Consider the following 26057-nt stretch of genomic DNA (forward strand, 5'->3'; position numbering starts at 1 on the left):
TAGACTGCAGGTAGCCCTTCTAACACAAAATCCTTGGAGGGGAAGGATGAGAAGGCTGTTCTGGGGAAGGACGAGAGGTAAAGTCATGGCTTAGTCCCTTGGACTCTTGGTGACTGTCAGGATGGGGAATTTGAAAGAACTGCTCAGGAAAGAGAGGTCCCTTGAGAGAAGGTGGTGGCTACAATCACCAAGGGGTAGGAATGGAGACAGAGGCAGTCAGCTGCTAAAAGCTGAGTGTTATCTGTAAAACTCAAGATAACAAAAAGCTTTGATTTGTAAACTTGCACTCATAAATACAATCTCTCAAAATAGGATTCAGTGCATTCTTCAACAAGTCTTTTCAGCAGGGATGGACAGACTTCTCCCATTGCAATCGGTGTCATTAAATAGCAAAGTACTACACAGCCATTTTCCAAAGCAATGGTACAGTTGAGAACAGGTATTCTGAGGAGCGTGACTAATGCTGCTGCTGCTGCAGGGAGCACAGTTAGGGTTGGAGGAGCTTACTGAGGATTGCGTCATAGTAGGGACAGAAGACCATCTTGTTATAGTTGACCAGACGGACGAACCTCACAGCAACTTCCTCCAGCTCCTTCTGAATGGGACTCAACCCCCCAGGCACGGTGGGCAAGGGCTTCTGCTGACCAGAGGCAAGGTAGGTTTCCAGGAAGGTGATGATTCGGGACTCTGCAAGGCAGAAGGGTCATTAGTGCTGCTCATTCAGGGTAACCTTATAAACTTGTCATTAGGCTTCAGTCCTTGGTTTAACAACCACCTCCGGGAATTCCTTCCTGTCATTCCCGGTTCAAACACTCAGCACCTGGTACATCCCAGCTGCCATATTGGTCTCCTGCTCCAGACAGTTTCATGAGAGTAGAAAGTGGGCCTATCTTGGTCACCATCCGTCCTCTTCCTAACCCTCACAGGGCCTGGAGCACAAGGCTGCTCCCCGGAGAAGTGCAAGCCAATTTACAATCAAGAAAGCATGAGCTCCTCTATGACCCAGCAATTCCACTACTTGGCATTTACCCAATTGTCCAGAAACAAGGACAAATTAAAGCCACTAGCACAATGATGTTCACTGCAGCACTATTTACCATAACAAAGATATGGAACCAACCCAGATGCCCCTCACTTGATGAGTGGATCAACAAGATGTGGTATTTATACACAATGGAATTCCATGCTGCTGTCAGAAAGAACGACATCGCTCCATTTGTAAGGAAACGGAAAGACTTAGAAAAAAATCATATTAAGGGCCAGGAGTTTGGCCTAGTGGTTAAAGTGCTTGCCTAGCATGCATGAAGACCCAGGTTTGATTCCTTGGTACCACATACATAGAAAAAAGCCAGAAGTGGTGCTGAGGCTCAAGCGGAAGAGCTCTAGCCTTGAGAAAGTCAAGGACAGTGCTCAGGCCCTGAGCTCAAGCCCAGGACTGGCAAAAAAAAAAAAAAATCATACTAAGTGAAATTGTATTAAGCCAGACCTAAAGAACATAGGCTCAATGGTTTCCCTTATTTATCATAATTAGTATAAACCTTGGACTCTCCTAGTAGAGCTTTATAATAGGGCAAAACCTAGATACATAAGGCCACATAGGATGAGGCTAAATGAAAGGACCTCCAGGATATAGAAACAAGAGCCATATGATGTGTGATTGTTGTTCTTAATGTACTAGGTTATTTCTCATCTCTTTTGTTGTCCCTTGGTTATCTCACATTGTTACAATATCTTACCTTGTTATCTGATATACTGTATATATGTTTATTTGAAATAGGATAGGTAAGGGGGGAAAACAAGATGGGGGGAGGAGGGGAATGGGGACAAAAACATGAGAAAGGGTTGCAATGTTTGTGAAGTAATGCACCTTCTATCTGGAAAATATAATGTAACCCTTCTATTAATTACAATAAATTTTTTTTAAAAAAGAAAGGATGAGGATAACAACAAATGCTGGCAGGGATGTGGAGAAAGAGGAACTGCACTGCTGGTGGGAATGTAAAGTAGTACAGCCACTTGGGAATGCAGTTTGGAGGTTCCTCCAAAAACTAAAAATAGACCATCCAGCCATACCACTTCTGGGCATCTACCCTGAGCATCATAACCCAGGATATGATAAGGACACCTGCTCAGCCATGTTTATCTCTGCACTATTCACGATAGCCAAGTGATGGAAACAACCCAGGTGCCCTACTACAGATGAATAAATACAAAAAAATGTGATATATATATATATATGCAATGGAATTCTACATAGTCAACAAACAAAATAAAATAATGGCATTTGCTGGAAAGTGGATGAAATTAGAGTGAATCATGTTAAGTGAGATAAGTCAAGACCAAAGGAACAAAAGGCACATAGTCTCCTTGATATGTGGATATTAGATCCAGACAGTACAAGAGCAATGACTCAATATTCAGGTATTCAAGGTCATTGACACAATCTTAGAGATATAATTACATAAACATAAAAATCTATGATGGGACCTATGGAGATAATGTTATACTATATAGATTGATATGTATCTATGACATATAAACTCTCAGCTTAATTTTTATTTTGTTCTTAAATTTATGTGCTAGTGATTGCATATAGAGATCCCATTCTTGAATACTTATTTGTTAAACTTGACATCTGAAATGTGACGTTAAAAAAATCAATGTTAATAAAATCTTTTAATTAAAAAAAAAAAGAATGTGTGAGGATGACCAAAGACACCCGGCGCCTGCCATGTTCTACTCTGAGCCACTGCTGAAGACAACATGCCAAGAGGAAGAATAAAGCAGGAGCCACAAAGTCCAAACAAAGTCCCTGGTGCTTGGCATGCACCAGGGCTTGGGTTCAATCCCCAGCCCTGGAAGGAAAGAAAGAGACAGACAGAAACAAGGAAGAAGAGATGGCAGAGGAGGGAAGAGGAGCCACTAAACTTGCAATGTCCTTTTCCTGCTAAACCCACATGAAAGAAACCTGAGCTCCCTTCTTTGGTGCCTACAGTAGAATACCATGTAAGGGGCTGAGAGCGTGGCCTAGGGGTAGAGTGCTTGCCTACTATACATGAAGACCCAGGTTCAATTCCTTGGCACCACATATACAGAAAAAGCTGGAAGTGGTGCTGTAACTCAAGTGGTAGAGCTCCAGCCTTGAGAAAGTTCAAGGACAGTGCTCATGCTCTGAGTTCAAGCCCCAGGATTGGCAAAAAAAAAAAAAAAAGCCAGTCCAGGCATGAAAGTCTAAAAAAATCTATGTTTATTTCCAATTAACCCCCAGAAAACCAGATTCCTCAGTAACACATACATAGAAAAAGCTGGAAGTGGTGCTGAGGCTCAAGTGGTAGAGCTCTAGCCTTGAGAAAGTCCAAGGACAGTGCTCAGGCCCCGAGCTCAAGCTCAGGACTGGCAAAAAATAAAAAAATAAAAAAACACCCTCTCATCTTCAATTGCCCTAGTGGCAGGTGGCAGGATGTCAGCCTACAGTGAAAGAGCTAAAGGACACAGCACCCAGACCCCAGTACCAGCATACATACACACACATACCCATGATCCTGCGAACGGGGTCCTCAGGACTGGCCACGGCTTGAATCTGGCCCTTGAGCACAGTCTCCTGGTCCGCGGAGAACGGGGAAAACCCGCACAGGGAGAGGCGGCTGCTCACCTCCAGGCACACTTTCTCCCCGGTGGAGGTGAGGACGTCCTCTAGATGGAATGAGCTAGAGCAGAGCGGGAAAGCAGTCAGGGCAGAGGGTGCTATGTGCAGCTTCAACCAGCCCCACCAGCCCTCTGAGGACAGTGATAGCAGCAAGCCATGGATGGATGGCTTCAGGGCCCCCCCCCCTCCCTGCTCTCCGACCACTCACCTGCCCCACCTGACTGGGAGACTTCCCATCCCTCCCTCCACAATAAGGGCCAGCTCACACCACGCCAGCACTAATGACACAATGCTTAACTCCTTGCTGGTGCATGCGCAATAAAGGAAAACATCTGGTATAACTAGGAATTTGAATCTGGTCATTGTGGCTCACGACTGTAATCCTAGTTACTCAGGAGGCTGAGATCTGAGGATCACGGTTCAAAGCCAGCCCAGACACTAAAGTAGGTAAGACTCTTATTTCCAATTAATTACCAGAAAACCAGAAGCAGCACTGTGGCTTAAGGGGTAGGGTGGTAGCCTTGAGCTGAAAAGCTCAGGAATAATACCCAGGTCCAGAGTTTAAGCCTCATGACCAACAAAAGAAAAAGGGGGGTGGGGGTGGGGAGGGTCAGGAGTGTAGCCTAGTGGTAGAGTGCTCGCCTAGCACACATGAAACCCTAGGTTTGGTTTCTTGATACACAGAAAAAAAACAGAAGTGGTTCTGTGGCTCAAGTGGCAGAGTGCAAGTCTTTAGCTTCAGGATTGGTTAAAAAAAAAAAAGAAAAAAAAAGAACACGGAATTTGACAGTTATGGATGAGAGTGGGAGGGAACGTTTTCACTGGATTCTTTTTTATACCTTTTTAATTTTGAAACACGTGAATGCATCCATTTGTTGTTGTTGCTATGCTCAGGCAGGGGGTCAAGCCCAGGCTTTGGTGCACAGGCAGGCCTTTACAAACTGAGCAACATTCTGAAGCCCTTTGTATTGCAATTTTTAAAAGAAAAAACAAGTAAAAATAAAAATGACACCTCAAGTCCTTGACCGACTTCCTGGGCTCTGGGTAGGAAAGTCATTTAATTTTTGGCTACTGTAATAATGATTACTATTTACTGTGGGCACAGTAGACCTTCTGGAAAGTGAGGGAACAGGTCCAGGAACTCACTAGTGCCAACTGTAGGCTGAACACTGCCAGCCTGGGCAGTTACAGGGCTGGGCTGGATTCTTAGAAAGTACCCACTGACCCCATCGGTAACTTTTTTTTTTTTTTGCCAGTCCTGGGTCTTGAACTCAGGGACTGAGCACTGTTCTTGGGCTTCTTCAAGGCTAGAGCTCTACCACACTACCACTTCCGGCTTTTTCTATGTATGTGGTACTGAGGAATGCATGCCAGGCAAGCACTCTACCACTAGCCACAATCCCACCCCCACCAGCAGCTTTGATCGAGCAGTTCTGCTGGCACAGGATTCTGGTTAGAGCCCATGGCTGCACCAGAGCAAGGGCCTCAGGCTGCCATTGAGCAAACAGCCTCCTCGGGATGACTCACGGCCCAGTCACACCAGTGCACTGCACGCCAGCCCCGTGTTGTGAGAGCTCAGCAGTACAATCTCCTCCTGGGTAAAGGTTAGAATGTGGGGGCTGGAGTGGGAAGTGACTGCCTGTGCCTGCACTAGGCCTCACTCAAACCATTCATGTGCTGTGAATCACAGAAGCCAGATCACGGGACCACACTGCACAAGCAGTTGCTAAAGACTTCACAGATATGACTTGTGCTGCAGCAGGCGGCACAGAAAGCTATGAGGAGCATGAAAGGAATGGGCGCCTGCCTGGACTTTTTTCTTCAAGAGCTCGCTCAAGAGCTCATCACTGGCCCGGGGCCACTCGTACCTTGGTTTCTCTAAGGCTGTGTTTTACAGCTAGTTACTTGTGAAAGCCATTCAGTGGGTAGCAACCGGTATTTATTTATTTTTCGGGTCAGTCATAGGCCCTGAAGCTCAAGGCTAGAGCTCTACCATTTTGAGCCACCATGCTATTTCTTGTTTTAGGTAGTAAATCGGGAGATGAGTCTCACAGACTTTTGTGCCCCAGTTGGCTTTGAACCCCGATCTCAGCCTCCTGAGTAGCTAGGGTTATAGGTGTAAGCCACCAGGGCCCGACACAACCAATACTTTTTTTAATGGAAAATATCAGGAGGTGTTAAACAGAATTCAATTAAGTTTCAGTTATATTATGTATATAGGTGTGTATAGGTCATCATGGAACATGAATTTCTTACTCTAGGATCTGATCACAAACATGTGAAAAGCACTATTCTAGAATCTTGCTAACCAGAATTCACTGAAGTGCAACTGTGAACTCAAACTAAGTTACAGAACAAGGGCTACAGGGCGCCCAGACAGCGGCCTCAGCCTGGGAGAGCTGCTCCAGACTCTTCACCACTCCCCACCACTCCCACTTGTTACTAAAGGCCCACACTGCACCCGCCCAGCCACTCACGGCAGGTGCATCTCAGCTAGCAGAATCTTCACAATCATCTTGAGTTTCTCAGCAAAGTCAGCCTGGCTGGAAATCACAGGGGCTACTGTGCTGAACGTGACCAGCAACACAGCTCCCAGGATGGTGAGTTGCTCCAGCTGGAGCTGGAGCTCTTGGAAGCGACATTGGTCCACCAAAACCGTCTATAAAGAACATGAGAGAAGTCATTGTTGAGTGGTTTAGGCGGGCCAGCAGAGGGCAGCACAGCCACAGCCTCACTGTACCAGCAGTATTCTCTTCAGAGCCATGGGCAGCTTCTGTGTCCCTTCTTGCAGAAAAAGAGGCAGCACAGTACACTCACCAAGAAGCTGAAGCACAGCTGGGTGTAAATTTGGACTTCTCAGCCAGTGTCAAGCAAGTCTCTCTAACACGGAGACCTATGTAAGATGGGCTTCCTACCTGGCAGGGCTAAATGAACTGTAAAAAATCACACATGTAAGGTGGCTGTGGAGATAACCTCAATCCACCAGTTACAATCAGAGAGGAAAGGGCATTGTGAGCAGAGCTGAAGACTCCAAGCTTATCTAGGACTGGGACACACTCTGTCCCCCACAAACCAGGTAAGTCACCTCGCAGGGCCAATGGAGGGAAGAGCAACTTGAGAGGAGGCCTACACTTACACTGACATCCCTCAGGGAACCCAACACAAGAACTGGCAAGTGTATAATGAGAAGAGTAAGGAAGAGCAGTGGGCAGGGCCAGGCAGGAGCATCCCTGCACAGCCTGGAAAGCATGACCACCATCCCGTGTCACAGACAGGCGTAGTCCTGCTGTGCCGGGGTGGGAAAGCATGGGGCTGGATGGATCTGACCTCAGATCTGAGTTCTCACAGGAGAATCCACCTTTAAGAAAGGAGATGTGCCAAATGAAGACATTAACAACTGGCAGTCAGGGCTCAACGTTTCCAGGATGTAAAACTATTCCCGAGGGGTGAGGACCCTGTGGCTAAACGCTACTGGCAGCAATTACCAACAGCATCCACTGCTGCAGCACAGGGCTGTGAAAGCCAGGGAGTAAGGTGGGAGGATACAGAGATTTGGGAGATGGATTCAAAAAACAGATTCCTCGCCCCTGAGGAAAGCACCACCTCCCTGCAACCCTTGAGAGAAATGTCAAGCCAAGAACTCCCCTCCAGCTCACAGGCCACTATTCCCTTCAGCCCTGCTCTCCTGGAGTCCTCTTCCCACACAAACAGGGAACTCCCAGACAAGACACAGAACCTGAAACGTACAGGGTTTTCTTAAAAATAGAAATATAAGGGGCCGGGAGTTTGGCTTAGTGGTAGAGTGCTTGCCTAGCATGCACGAAGACCCGGGTTCGATTCCTCGTATCACATACGTAGAAAAAAGCCGTAAGTGGTGGTGAGGCTCAAGTGGTAGAGCACTAGCCTTAAGAAAGTCCAAGGACAGGGCTCAGGCCCTGAGCTCAAGCCCAGGACTGGCACCAAAAAAATAAAATAAAATAAATATAAGAAAATTAGGAGAAAGATATTTAGAGAAGTAGCAGGATGTGAGCGTAGAGATAAATACTAGTGCCCTAGAAAAAAAATGAGAGGGAGGACACTTATTTCCAGATAAAATGGGGACTCCTTTGTTTAATCAGCCTCTTGATTACTGAAGCACTTCTAGTGAAAAACAAAAAAGACAAAAACACTGCACAATCAGGAAGGGGAAGAAGTTCCTAAAGCTATACAGTAGTTGTGAGATTTTTGCTGTTTTGTTAAAAACAGCCTTTCATTATATAACCCAAGTTGGCCTGGGAACTCAGACTCTCCAGTCCCAAACTTTTGAGTGTTGGAATCACAGGTAAGAACTAACAAGCCTAGCTTATTGTTGTGGTTTCAGTGAAGATAAAGATAAAAGCTGGATAAGTGACAGGTGGCTAAAGCTGGAGGCACTTGAAGTAGAGTGCTTGCCTAGTATGCACGAAGACCTGGGTTTAATTTTCAGTACCACATACATAGAAAAAGCTTGAAATGGGGTTGTAACTCAAGTGGTATAGAGCTTTAACCTTGAGAAAGCCCAAGGATAGCACTCAGGCCCTGAGTTCACACCCTAGGCCTGGCAAAAAAAAAAAAAAAAAAATATATATATATATATATATGGGGCACCCACACAGTGGGATACATTATTCAGAACCTAGAATGTTCAAATTTGTGTACAAATTTGTACACAGCTAGAGGGGGAGTTTTATAGCTGGAGGGGGAGTTTTCTAGTCTGGGACAATAAAAACATTCTGGAGATGGACAGTAGTGATTGTTCCACAATAATGTGAATGTACTCAGTGCAGCTCAACTGTACAGTAACAATGGTAGATGCAATTTTATGGCATGTATATTTTACCACAATAAAAATGGCAAGAGGGAAGGGGTAGAGGGAGGGAAATTGGGAGAAAAACTTGGGAAGGGTAACAATATTCAAGAAGTAATGTACCCACTGCCTGATGAATGTACTGTAACCCCTCTGTATATCACCCCAACAATAAAAATTTTTAAAAAACTGACACGAAAGCCAGATGTGGTGTGCATGCCTGTAAGCCTGGTACATACAATCCTATAATTCTATCACTTGAGAGGCTGAGGCAGGAAGGGCAGAAATTTAGGACTGCCTTGGGCTACAAAGCAAAGTTCTGTCTTAAAACATACAAACACAAAGAAAAGACAAGAAGCTGGGGTGCTGTGGCTCACGCCTGTAATCCTAGCTACTCAGGAGGCTAAAATCTGAGGATCAAGGTTCAAAGCCAACCTGGGCACAAAAGAACCTGAGACCCTTATCTCTAATTAACCTCTAGAAAACGGGAACTGGGGCTTGACTCAAGGGTAGGGTGGTAGCCTAGAGCTGAAGAGGTCAAGAACAATGCCCAGGCCCAGGGGTAGGGTGGTAGCCTTGAGCTGAAGAGCTCAGGGATAGCACCCAGGTGGAGTTCAAGCTCAATGACCCACTGGGGAAAAAAAAAAGAAAGAAAGAAAAAGGGAAAATACATGCAGATACATGTTACAACACAGGTGAATATTATGCTTCACAAAAAAGGTTAGACACATTGGGGCCAGGAGTTTTGCCTAGTGGTTAAAGTGCTTGCCTAGAATGCACGAAGACCCGGGTTCGATTCCTCGGTACCACATACATAGAAAAAAGCCGGAAGTGGTGCTGAGGCTCAAGTGGTAGAGCTCTAGCCTTGAGAAAGTCCAAGGACAGTGCTCAGGCCCTGAGCTCAAGCCCAGGACTGGCAAAAAAAAAAAAAAATGGTTAGACACAAAAGGTCCAAACTCTATGATTCCATTTATATGAAATTTCCAGAAGAGGGAAATGGCCAGAGAGCAAGGTTGGGGGTGGGGGTGGGGGAGTAGGAGGAAAGAGTAGTGACTATCAATGAGTACAGTTTCTTTTTGGAATGATGAAATGTTCTAAATAGTCATAATGATTGCATAATTGTGAAACTACACTAAAAGGCACCGTGCTATCCTTAAAAATACAAAGTTCAGTGGCAGAAAAAAAAAGTGTGAGAGCTGGGCAGCACCAACCTCAGGGAAAGGTCGCCGGAGGTGGTCCCATTTCAGAAGCTTCAGGTACGCGTAATTCTGGACTGCCGCAGGGGTCAGCACGGGAGCATCCCCAGAGCCAGTGGCCCCTCCAGCAGCCGGCAGGGCGTGTTTGTACTTTTGAGTCATGAGGTCACACGAGGCTTCTTCTAGCCACTGGGTAACAAAGTCCAGGGAATCTGAAAACAAAGCTGCAATAATTACCCTGACACTGAGCAGGAATGCTTCTGGGAATTACAGTAGTGAACATATGTCACAACCAATAGAACTTGGTCTAGATCACAGCACCGTCCATCACTGGTTAAGTGATCTCAGTCAGGCACAATACCAGATTTCTGATGTAGACAACTGTGTACCGCTCACCTGCCAGGCTGTTCTGATACAATACCTGGCAAGACTCGGTGCCCACAGGTGCTTCATAAGCCTTCCTTCCTGCTCTGCCATCCTGAGCATGGCCTGCAATGTGGCTGGAAGCTGTGAAGACCCCAGACCTGCGAGAGAGCAGGAGTTCTTGCCTAGAGACACACAGGATATAACTGGGCTGGAGTTAGCCCTGGGTAGTATGTCCTCTGCCTTCTTATGAGCCTTCTCGTCCAGGTCTCACCCTTATCAGCTCACAGTGTTCGATGTGGAGCCCATGGTGCTGTGTGCACTGCTGGGGAGCCACTGGTTGGCATGCTCCTGCTTGTCTCAGCTGAGCTGTGCAGCAGATACCCTAAGGATATTCAGAAAGAGCCCAAGAGTTTTGACTTTGTGGAGCAAAAAGTTTGCCTGTAACAGCGTGGGGGTATTGCAGCCTGCCCAGGAGCCCTCCTTGAAGCCTAGTGGGCAGCAGCAGAGGCTCCGTCTGCAGTCCACTCTTCACTGCTACAAGAGGATGTACCTCCATTCTCTGCTGGCTTGGGATTTCGGAGTGCTCAGTTCGTTTGGACGGCCAGGCCATCTGGCCTATCTGCCTTCTGCACACAGCATTCTCTGCAATCACCAACTTTGGAAACATTGAACTACATTGTAGGGAAGTACCAGGCTCTGACAGCCAAGGACCACAGTGAAGTCTCCACTTCGCCGTCTTTCACTACATCTTAGTCTCCCTGAACCTGCTTCTAACACTAAGGCTCTTCAGCTTCTCTAACTGTGCCTCTTGGAGGGTCAAGGCTTCTTCTTACAACACTTCTGTTGTGCTCTTCCTAACTCCCCTGTACCCAAGCAGACTTCTCTGTCTGGTACTAGAGGAGCCAATGTGCCAGGACACTGGATGAACTAATCTGGTCAGGCCACACACTCTTTCTAGAGACTGCCATTCTCATCTTGTCATCAGCACAGCTGGACCTGGAATGGAATTCAGCATAAACTGTATCTGAGGACTGAGGTTTACCCAGAACATTAACCGCTAACACAGATACCAAAACGAAACTAAAACCTCCCTCAAAACTATTCAATATAGTTTCACATTCTAGTCAGGAGTTTGGCCTAGTGGTAGAGTGCTTGCCTAGCATGCCTAAAGACCTGGGTTCAATTCCTCAGTACCAAATATGTTTAAAAAAAAAAAAAAAAGCTGGAGCTGTTGCTCACGTGGTAGAGCCCTATCCTTGAGAATGCTCAAGAAGAGCTCAAGGCCCTGAGTTCAAGCCCCAGTCTGGCAATAAATAACTAAATATATTTCACATTCTATACTCATTTGTTTTCCTGCAGTCTTTTGAGAGGTTCATAAAAATGAGACTTCTTTGCTAATGACTGAAATACAGAGATGGAGTGTGGGAGAATGGTGGTTCTGAGATAGCATAGGCAAAAAGTACATAAGACCCCAGCTCAGGCAGGAAAAAGCACAGCATGGTGATGCTCACTTGCTGTTCCAACACTGCCAGAGATATAAATAGCAGCAGCACTTCTTAGGCTAGCTTGAGAAAAACATAATGAATAAATAAAATAAAGGGAACTATAGCTGGGCATGGGGAAAGACATGCATATAGAGCAGAAACAGAATGCAATGCCCTGCCATAACCAACAGGTAGGAGAAGAGTTGATGAACTCACCAGAAGTATGTCATCACCAGGCACCAGCAGCTCACCAGTGGCCTATAATCCTAGCTACTCAAAGGCCGAGATATGAGGATCACAGTTCAAACCTGTGAAACTCTTTTTTTTTTTTTTTGGTCAGTAGTAAGGCTTGAACTCTGGGCCTGAGAGCCTGGGAAACTCTTAACTGCAATTAACTACAAAAAATATCTGGAGCACTGGGAGTTTGGCCTAGTAGTAAAGTGCTTGCCTAGCATGGATGAAGACCAGGGTTCAATTCCTATGTACCACATACATAGAAAAAGCTAGAAATGGTGACGTAAGTAGAGCTCTAGCTTTGAGAAAGCCCAAGGACAGCACTCAGGCCCTGAGTTTAAGCCCTGGAATTGGCAAAAAAAAAAAAAAATAAAATAAAATAAATAAATAAATAAATACAGAAAGAAAGAAAGAAAGAAAGAAAGAAAGAAAGAAAGAAAGAAAGAAAGAGCGAGCGAGAAAGAAAGGGAGAGAGGAAGAGAGAAAGAAAGAAAGAAAGCAAGCAAGCAAGCAAGTGAGAAAGAAAGGAAGAGAGAAAGAAAGGAAGGAAGGAAGGAAGGAAGGAAGGAAGGAAGGAAGGAAGGAAGGAAGAAAATAAATAAGAAAGCCAGGTGGTGGCTCACATTTTTAATCCTAGCTACTTATGGGGCCGAGATCTGAGGATCAAGGTTCAAAGCCAGCCCAGGCTCACACCTGTAATCCTAGCTACTCAGGAGGCAGAGATCTGAGGATGAGGTTCAAAGCTAGCCCAGGCACAAAAGCACCTGAGACTCTTATCTCCAATTAACCACTGGAAGTGGAGCTTGCTCAAGGGTAGGATGGTAACCTGGAGCTGAAGAGCTAAGGGACAAAGCCCAGGCCCAGGGATAGGGTGGTAGCCTTGAGCTCAATGGTAGTGTACTAACCTTGAGCTTTTAGCTCCAGGATAGTACTCAGGCCCTGATTTCAAACCTCAAGATTAGCCAAAAAGAAAAAAAAGTGATGAAAGATGTTATAAAAATACAACTTACCTTGGGCTGGGAGTTTGGCCTAGTGGTTAAAGTGCTTGCCTAGCATGCATGAAGACCCGGGTTCGATTCCTCGGTACCACGTACATAGAAAAAAGCCAGAAGTGGTGCTGAGGCTCAAGTGGTAGAGCTCTAGCCTTGAGAAAGTCCAAGGACAGTGCTCAGGCCCTGAGCTCAGGCCCAGGACTGGCAAAAAAAAAATAAAAAAAAATACAACTTACCTTAAATACAAATTTTCAGTTAAAAACAAAAAAGACAGAAAAAAATAGAACATCTTCACTCCTTTTCATTTTTCATTTCTATTCTCATGCCTTACCCATATTGCTTTAGCTTGCCAAATAAATCTTCTTTTTAACTGAACAATTTTAGATGTGGTCCTAACAGCTTCTGTTTCACTGCCCCTGAGCTCTTCAGCTAAAGGCTACTGCCCTACCCCAGGAGCCACAGTGCCACTTTCAGTTTTCTGGTGTTTAATTGGAGATATGAGTCTCACAGACCTTAGTGCCTGGGCTGGCTTTGAACTATGATCCTCAGATCTCAGCCACTTGAGTAGCTAGGATTACAGGCCACCCAGCCTGGCCAAATTAGATTATTCTTATTCTTTTTTTTTTTTTTGGCCAGTCCTGGGCTTGGGCTCAGGGCCTGAGCATTGTCCTTGGATTTTTCTCAAGGTTAGGGCTCTACCACTTGAGATACAGCACCACTTCTGGCTTTTTGCTACGTATATGGTACGGAGAAATCGAACCCAGGTCTTCATGCATGCTAGGCAAGCACTCTACCACTAGGCCAAACTCCCGGCCCAAAATTAGATTATTCTTATACATAATTTTAGTTTTATTTTGAAAACCACATTTTCTTTTGGTTGTTTTTTTTGATGAGACATGGGGCTTGAACTCTGCGCCTGGGTGCTGTCCCTGAGCTCTTCAGCTCAAGGCTACAGCTCTACCACTTGAGCCATAGCACCACTTCTGGCTTTTTCTATCTATGTGGTACCAAGGAATTGAACCCAGGTCTTCATGCATGCTAGGCAAGCTAGGCCAAACTCCTGGCCCTCACGGACTTTTTATGCCCAGGCTGGCTTTGAAACACCATCCTCAGATCTCAGCCTCCTGAATAGCTAAGATTACAGGTGTGAGCCACCAGAACTTTGCTGAAAGCATTGTTATTCAACAAGCCACAGGAACTAAAGTGAAAAAAAAATTTTTTAAGCAACAATGAAAAGGAAGCACAAAGCATGGCACATACTTGGCTGCTTCTCCAAAAGCTCTTGAAACTTCTTCCTTTCATATTCAACTGACTGCTGCATGAGGTGGGGTCGAATGCTTGTGATAGCGAAGTTGGCCATGTCTATTTTCATTAGGTCCAACACAGAAAAAATAGCCCTGAAAGAAACAAGGATTTATAGCCAGGCACGTTAGAAACAACCATGAGAAAAACAGATTAAGAAAAAAAATTAGCCAGGCACCAGTGGCTGTCATCTAAAATCCTAACTACTCAGAAGGCTGAGCTCTGAGGACTGAGATTAAAAGCCAGTCTAAACAGGAAAGTGTGTGAGATTCTCTATACCCAATTTAACTCATCCCCAATGAACTGCCAAAAAGGAAGAAGGGGAGCTATGACCCAAGTGGTAGAACATTAGTTTTGAGTGAAAAATCTAGGATTATAGGTGTGAGCCACCAGCTTCTGGATTCATAAAACTTTTGTTTTGTGCTAGTACTGGGGCTTGAACTCACAGCCTGGGTAATGATCCTGAGATTATTTTTCTCAAGGCTAGTGCTCTACCACTTGAGCCACAGTGCTACTTCAAGCTTTCTCTGAGTGGTTTACTGAAGATAAGAGTCTCAAGGACTTTCCTGCTTAGGCTGGCTTTGAACTGCAATCTTTAGATCTTAGCCTGGTGAGTAAGCTAGCTAGGATTATTGGTGTGAGCCACCAGCACCCAGAAAAACTTCTTTTTTTTTTTTTTTTTGTGGGTTTGGAGCTTGAACTTGGCCTGGGCACTGTCCCTGAGCTTCCAGCTCAAGGCTATCACCCTACCCCTGGGCCTGGGCATTGTCCCAGAGCTCTTTAGCTCAAAGCTACTACCCTACCCTTGAGCCAAGCCCCACTTCCAAAGTTTTCTAGAGGTTAATTAGAGATAAGAGTCTCAGATGCTTTTGTGCCTGGCTGACCTTGAACCTTGATCCTCAGATCTCAGCCTCCTGAGTAGCTAGGTTTACAGACAAGAGCCACCACGCCCGGCTGAAAAACATTTCTTAATTTGTAGGAAAACTAAGCAATTGCCCAAATATTAATTTCCCAGGCAAAATTACATCACTTTTTTGCCTATATTAGCTTAAAAGTTAATGAAATCTGATCATAATTACATACATTTAAAATTAAATTTGCACTAGTGATATAGCTTAGTGGTATGCCCTTGGCTTGATTCTCACCATATCCGTAAGCTTTTTATTTTTTTCATATCCAAAGATGAAAAAAAGACTGTTAATAGAAATATTTTTATGTCTTTTTTTTTTTGCCAGTCCTGGGGCTTGAACTCACAGCCTGGGTAATGTCCCTGAGATTCTTTTTCTCAAGACTAGAGCTCTACCACTTGAACCACAGCACCACTTCTGGCTTTTTCTATGTATGTGGTACTGAGGAATTGAATCTGGGTCTTTGTGTATGGTAGGCAAGCACTCTACCACCAGGCCAAACTCCCAGCCCCTACAAATATTTTTAATGTTAAATGTGTTTAATTTTTTGGCAGCAGTGTGTGTGTGTGTGTGCATGTGTGTACATACATATTTTTCTTATCATAGACCTTTGACTCTGGACTGGGCACTATCCCTGAACTTCTCAGCACCACTTCTAGTTTTTGGTGGCTAACTGGAGATGTGTCATAGACTTTCTTGCATGCTCTAGCTTTGAACCATTATCCTTAGATCTTAGCCTCCTGAGTATGTAGGACTACAGGCAGCTATACCAACACCCAGCTAAATATTTCTTAGGACACAGTTGTTAAAATATTTAAGAATAAAGAGTTACCATGTCTGCCACTAATGCTCAGAAAGTAGAAAGAGGCCCACTTACCCACACTCACATACACCCACCTAAGGATAAAGCAATGTGACCTGAAAACTCTTGGTCTATGTGAAGAATACATGAATGATTGTACTTTTCCTGCAACTTTCCTATAGGTTTGGCTTTTTCAAATGAAATGTTGACAGAAGAATGTATAAAATATAAAATCTGGCATCTATATCAAAATGAAACCAGTGATTGTGGGTAAATTTCTTCCTTCTTCCTACTTTTCAGTATTTTAGGTCATGTTTGCTTTAGATGTTTGAATGCATGAGTCTCTCCACTTCAGGAAGCTGAAATCTGTAAACAGGTTTTGCATTTGGCTGCACAGTGACTGATACCTTTCCATACCTAAAAAGGGGTACTATTTCCTTAATGTCCTTTAGCTTGCTAACTTCCTCATCTCGAGCAGGTGCACACAGTGTCCCCATCATGCCAATAATGAATTCTGCCAGCTTGGAAATGTCTAGGGCTCCATTTTCTGCTTCTTGCTTTATCAGATCCAGATCCAAGACTTCAGTTATCTGGTTTCTTAATCGAGTGTGACCAGGCAGCAAGAAAGATAAGAGTGTCTACAAGAGAAAACAGCTAAGTTCAATTAAAAGTTTCTTAGTCTGGTCTCCTTTCTATTTATTTTGTTGTTGGTGGTGGTGGTCATGGGGCTTGAATTCTGGGCCTGAGTGAAGTCCCTGAGCTCTTCAGCTCAAGGCTACCACCCTATCCCTTGAGCCACAGCACCACTTCTGTTTTCTAGTGGTTAACTGGAGATAAGAGTCTCTTGGTTTTTTTTTTTTTTGGGGGGGGGGGAGAGGGTTGACTGTGGGGCTTGAACTCTGGGTCTAGGCGCTGTCTCTAAGCTATTCAGCTCAAGGTTACTGCCCTATCCCTGGATCTCTTCAGGTAAAGGCTACCACAATACCCCTGGAGCCACAGAGCCACTTCCAGGTGTTTCTTTTTTTCTTTTCTTCTTCTTCTTCTTCTTTTTTTTTTTTTTTTTGCCAGTCCTAGGGCTTGAACTCAAGGCCTGAGTACTGTCCTTGGACTTTCGCAAGGCTAGAGCTCTATCACTTGAGCCACAGCACCACTTCTGGCTTTTTCTATATATGTGGTACCAAGGAATCAAACGCGGGTCTTCATGCATGCTATGCAAGCACTCTACCACTAAGCCAAACTCATGGCCCCAAAACGCCATGAGATTTTTATTCCAATAAAACTACACAAAAAAGCCACAGGTGGCTCTGTGGCTCAAGTGGTAGTGTGTTCACCTTGAACAAAAGCAGCTCAAGGACAGTGCCCAGGCCCAGGGTTCAAGCCCCACAACCAACAAAACACACACACACACACACACACACACACACACACACACACACACACAGCAGCGCTCTTCTGTCTTGGTCTCACCTCTTTGATTTCTCCTACAAGCTTGATGGCATGATCATATGTTGGGGGATCTTCACTTAGCTGGGCACTCAAGCAATCCCAAAAAGCTTTATGTACAATCTCTTTTACTCTCTTCCGCAAGCTAGAGACAGTGGGATGGGGGGAATAAAAACTGAAATATTGGAGTCTGAAATCATTTTCAGAATCACAGTCTATAGGCTGATGGTAACAAATCTTCCAAATAAAAGGTACCAAGAAGGATTTTTCAGACAGACTCAAAGTGATACCATACTTTTCTTTCAGTTAGTGATTAGGAGGAATAATTTTCAACCAATTTAATAACTAACATTAGTCTAATTAGTAGCACAAAACAGTGTTAAATGATGAAAGAACTATGAAAAATTAGGTAATTCATTATTAGTTCCTGATACCAGCAACTTTCTAAGATTTAATTAAATAAGATAACAATTCCACATATTAGCAATTGGTATGACTCTAGTTCCTAAAAAAATATCCTTTTCCTAGGTGATAAATGGAATATTGCTTAACATTCCTGGAGTTCACACCCTAGGATTGACCAAAAAAAAAAGAATAATGTCTGGCCAGGAGCTTGGCCTAGTGATAGAGTGCTGTATACATGAAGACCAGGGTTCGATTCCTCGGCACCACATATACAGAAAAGCCAGAAGTGGTGCTGTGGCTCAAGTGGTAGAGTGCTAGCCCAAGGACAGTGCTCCAGGACTGGCAAAAACAAATAAATAAAGTCAGGTCCTAAAAAGTTCATCAGAGTTGATCTGTGCCCAATTGCCAGATTGAGCATTTCCAGGCTCATTCTGAGTTGGGGTATAATGTAACCAAATCTAATGAACAAATTATCTGGGGACACCTGCTTCATAAATCCAAAGGTAGATGTTTCTTCCTCTCCCCAGCTTGTCTGGAAAGCTGGTTTATAATGGAGTGCCTACTAGCTGTGACACCTGTCCTGCAGCCACAAGGAACTGGCCAAGAAAGGGGCATACATACCAATGACAGACCTGACATGAAGGAATAGTTGGAGGGCATCTACACCCAGATCTCCCTGATCCTAAAACAAACCTTCTTCACATTTTAACATCTTTCCCTTGAAATGGGGAGCTCTCTTAAAATCAATGGCATTTTTACAATTATAACTGTGTCTTCTTTCAAATAACAATACATTTTTGAAAGATGTATTATATACCCGAGAGTCTTAGATTTAATTAAAAACTGCTATGTCCCAGGCACTGGGGATTGGATGAACCCTCCCCCCACCACCACCCTGCTTGTCTTCATACAGTTTGAAATCTGGAATAGAATGCAAGTTGGCCAACAACTGCAGTATTAAAAAAACTGATGTGATAGACCGAGTACGGAGAACAACCAATAAGGCGGCTATGTCCATCACAAAGGGAAAAATTGAGATGAAAGTTATTTCTGACTTCTGCACTTTTTTAACTCCTAATCGAGGAATTGTTTTAATGCGAGTGTACAATAGGGAAATGTACTTTAATATATTGGCACTACCAGAAGGAAACATTTCCAGAACCGCACAATGATGGTTTTCAAGTTAATAAGATAAAGCAAATGGTCATCTTACCTGTTTTCTGGTAATTCCACTGGTTTAAGCCGAAAGTCTCCATTGACTACAATTTCGTGAGCTAGAGCCATGTTGGTGACTCCTTTTGCTGTCTCTAGAAGTTCTTCTACTGTCACAAACTGAGGAGGACTGGCTGCAACAAAACCAAGGACTCTGGCTTAGCTGATCCCCTTAGAATTTCTGCTGAATTAAGCAAGCTGGATACCCAAGGGGCACTCCCTAATCCTAGCTAGTTAGGAGTTTGAGATCTAAGGTTCAAGGTTTGAAGCCAGCCAGGCAGAAAAGTCCAAGACACTCTTACCTCCAAATTTCCACCAAAAAACTAGAAATGAAGCTGTAGCTCAAGTGGTACAGCCCCAGTCTTGAACAAGAAAGCCAAATATGAGTGTGAGTCCCTGAGTCCAAGCCCCAGTAAAAGCATAAAAATTGTATAATAGGTTAGGCTTTGATGGCTTATGCCTGTAAGTCTGGCTACTCAAGAGGCTGAGATAGAAGGATCTAGGTTTGAAGCTAGCTTAGGCTTTTTTTTTTTAAAGTCCATGAGAATATCTCCATTTAACTGCCAATAAGTAGGACCTTGAGCTCGACTGACAGGTGCTCTACCACTTGCGTTATGCCTCTAGCCCTTCTTACTTTCTTTCTAGCGAACCTCATGTGATCTTAGAAGCTACTGCTTGAAAAGGGCTGGCCTTGGCAGATAATACAGTGATTTTTATATAATGATGAGATGTGGGCTTCAAACGAATCAGAGAAGCCAGTAATAGTCTGCCAAATTTTTAACAGTTATAGACACATCTAGTGAGTGAAAAATAACTTTCCTTCTCCTAGTTTTTCTTTTCTTCTGTCCTTTTTCCCTCCAAAAAGGCACCAAATTCAACAATTGCCATATCCTGTCTACTAAAATCTTTATTTGGTCTCATAAAAGGGAAGTTGGGGAAATGCTCAAACTTCTTCATTACAAAATTCTTCGGCATTTCCAGAAGTTATTAATAAAAATACAAATCAAAAGACTGGGTTTCAGGACCATACCAGTTAGCCTAGTACCTAGGAGCCATAGATAGGACTACAGATCAAGGTCAACCTGGACAAGACCCTATCTAAAAAATGAAAAATCACTATGGCACAAAAGGCTGTGTGGTTTGATACTCTACTTTCCTAGCAAATGGAGTATCTTGAGTTCAAACTCCAGTACTGTCTAAAAAAATAGTTAAATTGTCTTCATGTATGTTAGTAGAGTATGATAAATACCGAACATCGTGTGTGTGTGTGTGTGTGTGTGTGTGTGTGTGTGTGTGTGTGTGTGTGTGTGTGTGTGTGTTGTTCTGGGGCTTGAACTCAGGAAATGGGTGCTGTCTCTGAGCTTTTATGTTCAAGGCTAGTGCTGTATCACTTGAGCCATAGCACCACTTCTGGCTTTTCCAGAGTAGTTTATAGTAGGTAAGATTCTCATACACTTTCCTACCCAGTCAGAATCCAAACCACAATCCTTAGATATCACCTCCTGAGTAGCTAGGATTATGAGTGTGAGCCACTGTGCCCAGCTCAGATACATCATTTTAATTTTTATGTATATCATTTTAATATCATATTATGAATATGTCAATTTTCTTCAAAATCTATTGATTAAACACATCTTAACTCCACATCAAAAGTCCAAAAATCAAAACTTCTATGGAAATCACCAAATTGATTCTAAAGTTCATATGGCAATGTGACAGAACTAGAAAAAAAATCCATTTTGAAGGGAATAAAGCTGGTGGGCTTATAGTAAATGGTTTTAAAACTACAACCAAGGACTATGAATGTGACTTAGTGGTAGAGTGCTTGCCTAGCATGCAAAAGGCCCTGGGTTCCATTCCTCAGTACCACATAAACAGAAAAAGCCAGATGTGGCTCAAGTGGTAGAGTGCTAGCCTTGAGCAAAAGAAGCTCAGAACAGTGTCCAGGCCCTGAATTCAAGCTCCAGGACTGGCAAAAAAAAAAAAAAAAAAAAAAACTATATTCACTAGGATTCTCCATATATGAAATTATAAGATAAGAAGGGCAAGGTGATAGTGACAGGAAACAGAACTGTACCAAATGCTGTTGGTACAGAGAAAAGATTTGCTGCAAAGGGGCACAAGAGAACTGTGGGAAATGACAGGCATGTCCAAGCAGTTCAGGATTGTGGTGGTCATAAAGTATACCTACCAAGTGCTCCCTGACAGCAGGAGGGATTTTTGGATCATGAGCTAGAACTTTTACACCATGAGCCAAAAGAAGCCTTTCTCTTAACAAGTTGATTTATGTGAAGTTTGTTGCAACAGAAAACTGACTAACAAAGCTGGGCCTCGGTGGCTTATGCCTGTAATCCTAGCTATTCAGGAGTTGAGATCTGAGAATCTCAGTTCAAAGGCATCTTGGGCAGGAAAGTTTGTAAGATTTTTTTTTTTTTTTGTGGGTCATGGGGTTTGAACTCAGCCTGGATGCTGTCCCTGAGCTCTTCAGCTCAAGGCTACCGACCTACTATTGAGCCAACCTCAACTTCCAGTTTACTAGAGGTTAATTGAAGATAAGAGTCTCAGGTCCTTTTGTGTCCCGGCTGGCTTTGAACTTTGATCCTCGGATCTCAGCCTCCTGAGTAGCTAGGATTACAGGCATGAGCCACTGCACCCGGCAGTCTGTGAAATTCTTATCTCCAATTAACCACCAGAAAGTGACACTGTGGCTCAAAGTGGAAGAGTACCATCCTTGAACACAAATAGTTCAGGGATAGTATCTAGGCCCTGAGTTCAATCTCCATGACTGCCCCCCCACCAAAAAAAAAAAAACAAAAGAAAGGCAAAAAAGGAAAGAAAAGAATCTGTCTTAAACACCTCATCTCTTCCTAAACACCTCACCACCCAACACTCCCACAATGACCATCCACCATCCATAGGAATTCTAGAGGAGACAAAGCATACTCAAATCAAAGTAGAGCCAGTCCAACCTTCTCTAGGACCCTTCTAGACAGCCTAAAAGTTCTACCACTTTCTCAACTCTCCTAAATGCCATATGCTGGGAACTAAGCTTTTTATCCAATGGTTCCTGAGGTATGAACTCAGGGCTTCACATATATTAAGCATGCAGCTAATGCTGGAGCCACACCTCTAGCTCTTTCTGCTCTGTCTTTTGTTTGTTTGTTTTGTTTTTTGCTTTTTTGTCAGTCCCGGGCATGAGCTCAAGGCCTGAGCACTGTCCCTGGATTTTCTCAAGGATAGGGCTCTACCACTTGAGCCACAGCACCATTTCTGGCTTTTTGCTATATATGTGGTACCAAGGAATCGAACCTGGGTCTTCGTGCATGCTAGGCAAGCACTCTACCACTAGGCCAAACTCCAGGCCCCTGCTCTGGTTATTTTTGAGATACGGTCTCAATTTTTGGCCAAGTTAGCCTGGAACTGAGATCTTTCCCATCTCAGTCTCTGGCCTAGTTGTGATGATAGGCACATAACACTGTGTCTGGCTATTAGTTGAGATGGGTATTGTAAACTTTTTGACTGGGCTGACCTTACACCACCATCTTCTCAATCTTTGCCTCCCTAGTAGCTAAGATTACAGGCCTGAGCCACTGCACCAGGCTTGAGTCCAAGCATTAATACATGGGCCTGGAGGATATTTCATATCCAAATAACAGCACACCCTTATTACAGCAATCAATCTTGGCATCATTAACAGATGACATAATACTAATAACAGTAATAACCACTGATTGATTTTTTTTGTTTGTTTTTGTTTTTCATCATGGGTCTTGAAGTCTGGGCCTGGGCGCTATCCCTGGGCTCTTCAGCTCAAGGCCAGCAGTCTCTACCACTTAGAGCCACAGAGCCCTTTCGGTTTTCTGGTGGTGAATTGGAGATAATGGAGATAAGAGTCTCAGACTTTAGTGCCTGGGCTGGCTCTGAACTTTGATCCTCAGATCTCAGCCTCCTGAGTAGTTAGGATTACAGGCGTGAGCCACTGCATCCAGCAGGAAGATTATTATTATCATTATTATTATTATTTTGCCAGTCCTTGGGCTTGAACTCAGGGCCTGAGCTCTGTCCTTGGGCTTTTTCCTCAAGGCTAGCACTCTGTCACTTGAGCCACAGCACCATTTCTAGCCTTTTCTATGCATGTGGTACCAAGGAATTGAATCTCAGTCTTTGTGCATGCTAGGCAAGCACTCTACCATTATGCCAAACTCCCAGCCTAGGATGATTATTCTTAATGACAAAGAATATCCTATACTGGGATTTGAACTGATATTTATTGGGCATTTATTATGTGCCAAGCACTAGCCTAAATACTTTCCATTAATTCATTTAGTCTTTACAATGACCCTAAGAAACAGATATGTGTATATATATCTGTACAGATATATAGCCCTTGCGTTAAAGATAGAAAAACAGGAGCTTCAGGGCCAGGAGTTTGGCCTAGTGGTAGAGTGCTTGCCTAGCATGCATAAAGACTCAGATTGGATTCCTTGATACCACATACATAGAGGAAAAAAAAGAAGTGGTGCTGAGGCTCAAGTGGTAGAGCTCTAGCCTTGAGAAATCCCAGGGACAGTGCTCAGGCACTGAGTTCAAGCCCAGGACTGGCAATAAAAAAAAATAATAATAATAAATAAATAAAAAGAAACACAGGAGCTTCTTAACTCTATATTTTGGAGATAAAACCTAATAGCTGCACAATTGATGATGCTATTAATTCTACAGCATGTTTTCCTGGACCCAGGTTATACTGTAGCTCAAATATAAGTGATACCACAATAAATGGGGTTGGCTAGTGTTTGCCATAAAAAAAATATTATGTTGTCTAATAAACTATCTGGGGAAGACTTTGATCACTTTAGAAAAAACACACCCCAAAACCCAAAAATGCTTGCAATTTTTCCTAACATGCAAAATTACTGATTATCTCCACTGTGAAGAGATAGCATCAACACAAATTCTTAGACTATGACACTCCACTTAAAACTTAATCTTGGACTCACTTCAAAAAGCATAAATATTCTTAGTAAAAGACATGAGTTGGGGCAATTGCTGGGAAGACACCAAAATTGCTACCTTTCATCTCTGAGGCTTGCTCCCTGCCAGCGATCTGAAATGACTTAACCCACTCATTGAACAAACTGACTCTCCTACCTGTGGGAACTAAACCCCAGGGCAGGCAGTGACTTCAGGGCAGGAATAATTCCCATGTCGTTTTAACCTGCACAAGCACAGTCCAGACTGGAATGTGCCTCAGATTTTTCACTTTTTTAATTCAGCTGTTGGCCTTCACCTTTCTGTTTCTCAGAGCCCTGCAGGGAAACAAATGCCAGAGGGCTGGAGAAAGAAAAAGGGGGGGGGGGGGGACATTCTGGATGTTCTCCTAAAGTTTAATTTCTCATGCAATTGAAAACCCTCAAGGTTGTCAGGTGAGAAACTGTTACTTTACTTAGGTGCTAATTTAGTTCAGGGATCCATGCACAGGAAGTCTAATTAAAAATATCAACTGAAAACAATAACTGTGTTTAACCAAAGTCAATTTTGCTTACAGTGAGGTCTTTGTACTCTTTGTGGACTAGCAGAGTCCGAATTTATTTTTTTCTGTAAAACTTCATCAGAACATTCCAGAGCACCTTCCAGGCCTTGCTCAGAATCATTTGACTTTGATTTTCCTGCTTCATTTATATGAGATTTGTCAAGGTTTTCAGACATTCTCAATTAAGTTTATTCACTGTCCTAGGAGAGAAGAAAAAAAAAAGTGAGCCAAAAGTATTCTGTCACTAATGAGCAGGGTGACTCTGGGAAACTATGTTTTTAGTTTACTTTTTTTGTAAAATAAATAGGCTTAGTAAGATCTTATCCATCTGCTGTACAGTATATATTTGGTGGTACTGAGGTTTAAACTCAGGACCTCATGCTTGGCAAGAAGGCATGCCACTTGAGCCATGCCTTCAGCCCATATAATATTTTAATTCAATGACTATACAGGTACTTATAAAATGACATTTGTAATTAACTAAATTTATAGACCTCAGGTAAAGAATATTTTTGTCCTACTCCTGAGTAACATGTACAAGAGCACAAGACAACACTACATAAACTGCAAGCTTCTATTTTAATCAAAAAGAGTGTGTCAATCTTAATATTGATTTTTAAACAGGATCTCATTATTTAGTCCAAGGTTCACCTTGATTACACAGTCCTCCTGCCTCAACCTTCAAGTGCTGGAATTACAGGTGAACCATCACCCCGGTTCAACCTTCAATTCTCTTCAGTTTTATTTTGCTTTGGTGACTATTTGGGGGCTGGATTCAAGGCCCGAGGTCTATCCCTCAGCTTCTGTGAGGCTAGAGCTCTATGTGAGCCACAACTTTACCTTAAATTCTGTGTGTGGGGTGGGGGAGTCATGAGGCTTGAACTCTAGGTCTGGGCCCGGTTTTCACCTTAATTTTTTTTTTTTTGGTCATGGACACCTTAAATGCTTTTAAACCAGTAAACTGATAGAAAAACTTGGGAGAGATACAGGGTGGGTGGCTCATGCCTGTAATCCTATCTATTCAGAGGCTGAGGTCTGAGGATCACAGTTCAAAGCCAGCTGGGGCATTAAAGAATAAGAGACTCTTATCTCCAATTAGCCACTAGAAAAACAGAAATGGTGCTGTGGCTCAAGAGGTAGGGCAGGTAGCCTTGCTGAAGAGCTCACGATAGCACCCAGGCCCAGAGTTCAAACCTCACAAAAGAAAAAAAGAAAAAAAAAAAAAAAGAAAGAAAATCTTGAAGAGAATGCTCATAATGAATGACCTTCCAGTAAAGTTGACTAAGATACTTCTCTAACCTTATCACATGGATAAAAAAATAGCTAGTGATAACAAATACAAGTATTGCATAGACTTTAAATATTTTTTAAAAAGGCATGAGGAGTATTATTATTAGATATTTATTCTTTTCAATCAAAAGAAAAGAGCACAGGAAAAGGAAGAAGTTTCAGACAGCCATTAATGTGACTGAATGAAATTTTCTTTTTTTGCCAGTCCTGGGGCTTGAACTCAGGACCTGAGCACTGTCCTTGGGCTTTCTCAAGGCTAGAGCTCTACCACCTGAACCACAGCACCATTTCTGGGTTTTTTTCTATGTTTATGTGGTACCGAGGAATCGAACCTGGGTCTTCATGCATGTTAGGCATGCACTCTACCACCAGGCCAAACTCCCAACTGTACTCAAGAGGTTTTTACTAATTAGCCCAAAGTA

At 43.4% G+C, this 26057-nt stretch overlaps 1 protein-coding gene across 1 annotated transcript in view; it reads right to left on the reverse strand.

Moving 5' to 3' along the window:
• Positions 1–219: 219 nt before the first annotated feature.
• Positions 220–26057, reverse strand: part of Tcp11l1 (t-complex 11 like 1) — a 29009-nt gene continuing 3171 nt past the window's right edge. Inside the window, exons 3-11 of the mRNA XM_090347920.1 lie at positions 24359–24545; positions 18817–18949; positions 17223–17343; positions 16173–16393; positions 14004–14140; positions 9683–9879; positions 6124–6305; positions 3535–3707; positions 220–687 (exon numbers count right to left, since the gene is read on the reverse strand). Of these exons, the coding sequence (XP_090204046.1) occupies positions 488–687; positions 3535–3707; positions 6124–6305; positions 9683–9879; positions 14004–14140; positions 16173–16393; positions 17223–17343; positions 18817–18949; positions 24359–24521 (1527 nt within the window). The 5' untranslated portion in view covers positions 24522–24545 and the 3' untranslated portion in view covers positions 220–487. The remainder of the gene's footprint in view (positions 688–3534; positions 3708–6123; positions 6306–9682; positions 9880–14003; positions 14141–16172; positions 16394–17222; positions 17344–18816; positions 18950–24358; positions 24546–26057) is intronic.

This window comes from Megascapheus bottae, chromosome 16 (assembly GCF_031878675.1).
Source record: "Megascapheus bottae isolate mThoBot1 chromosome 16, mThoBot2.hap1, whole genome shotgun sequence".
Lineage (NCBI taxonomy): Eukaryota > Metazoa > Chordata > Mammalia > Rodentia > Geomyidae > Megascapheus > Megascapheus bottae.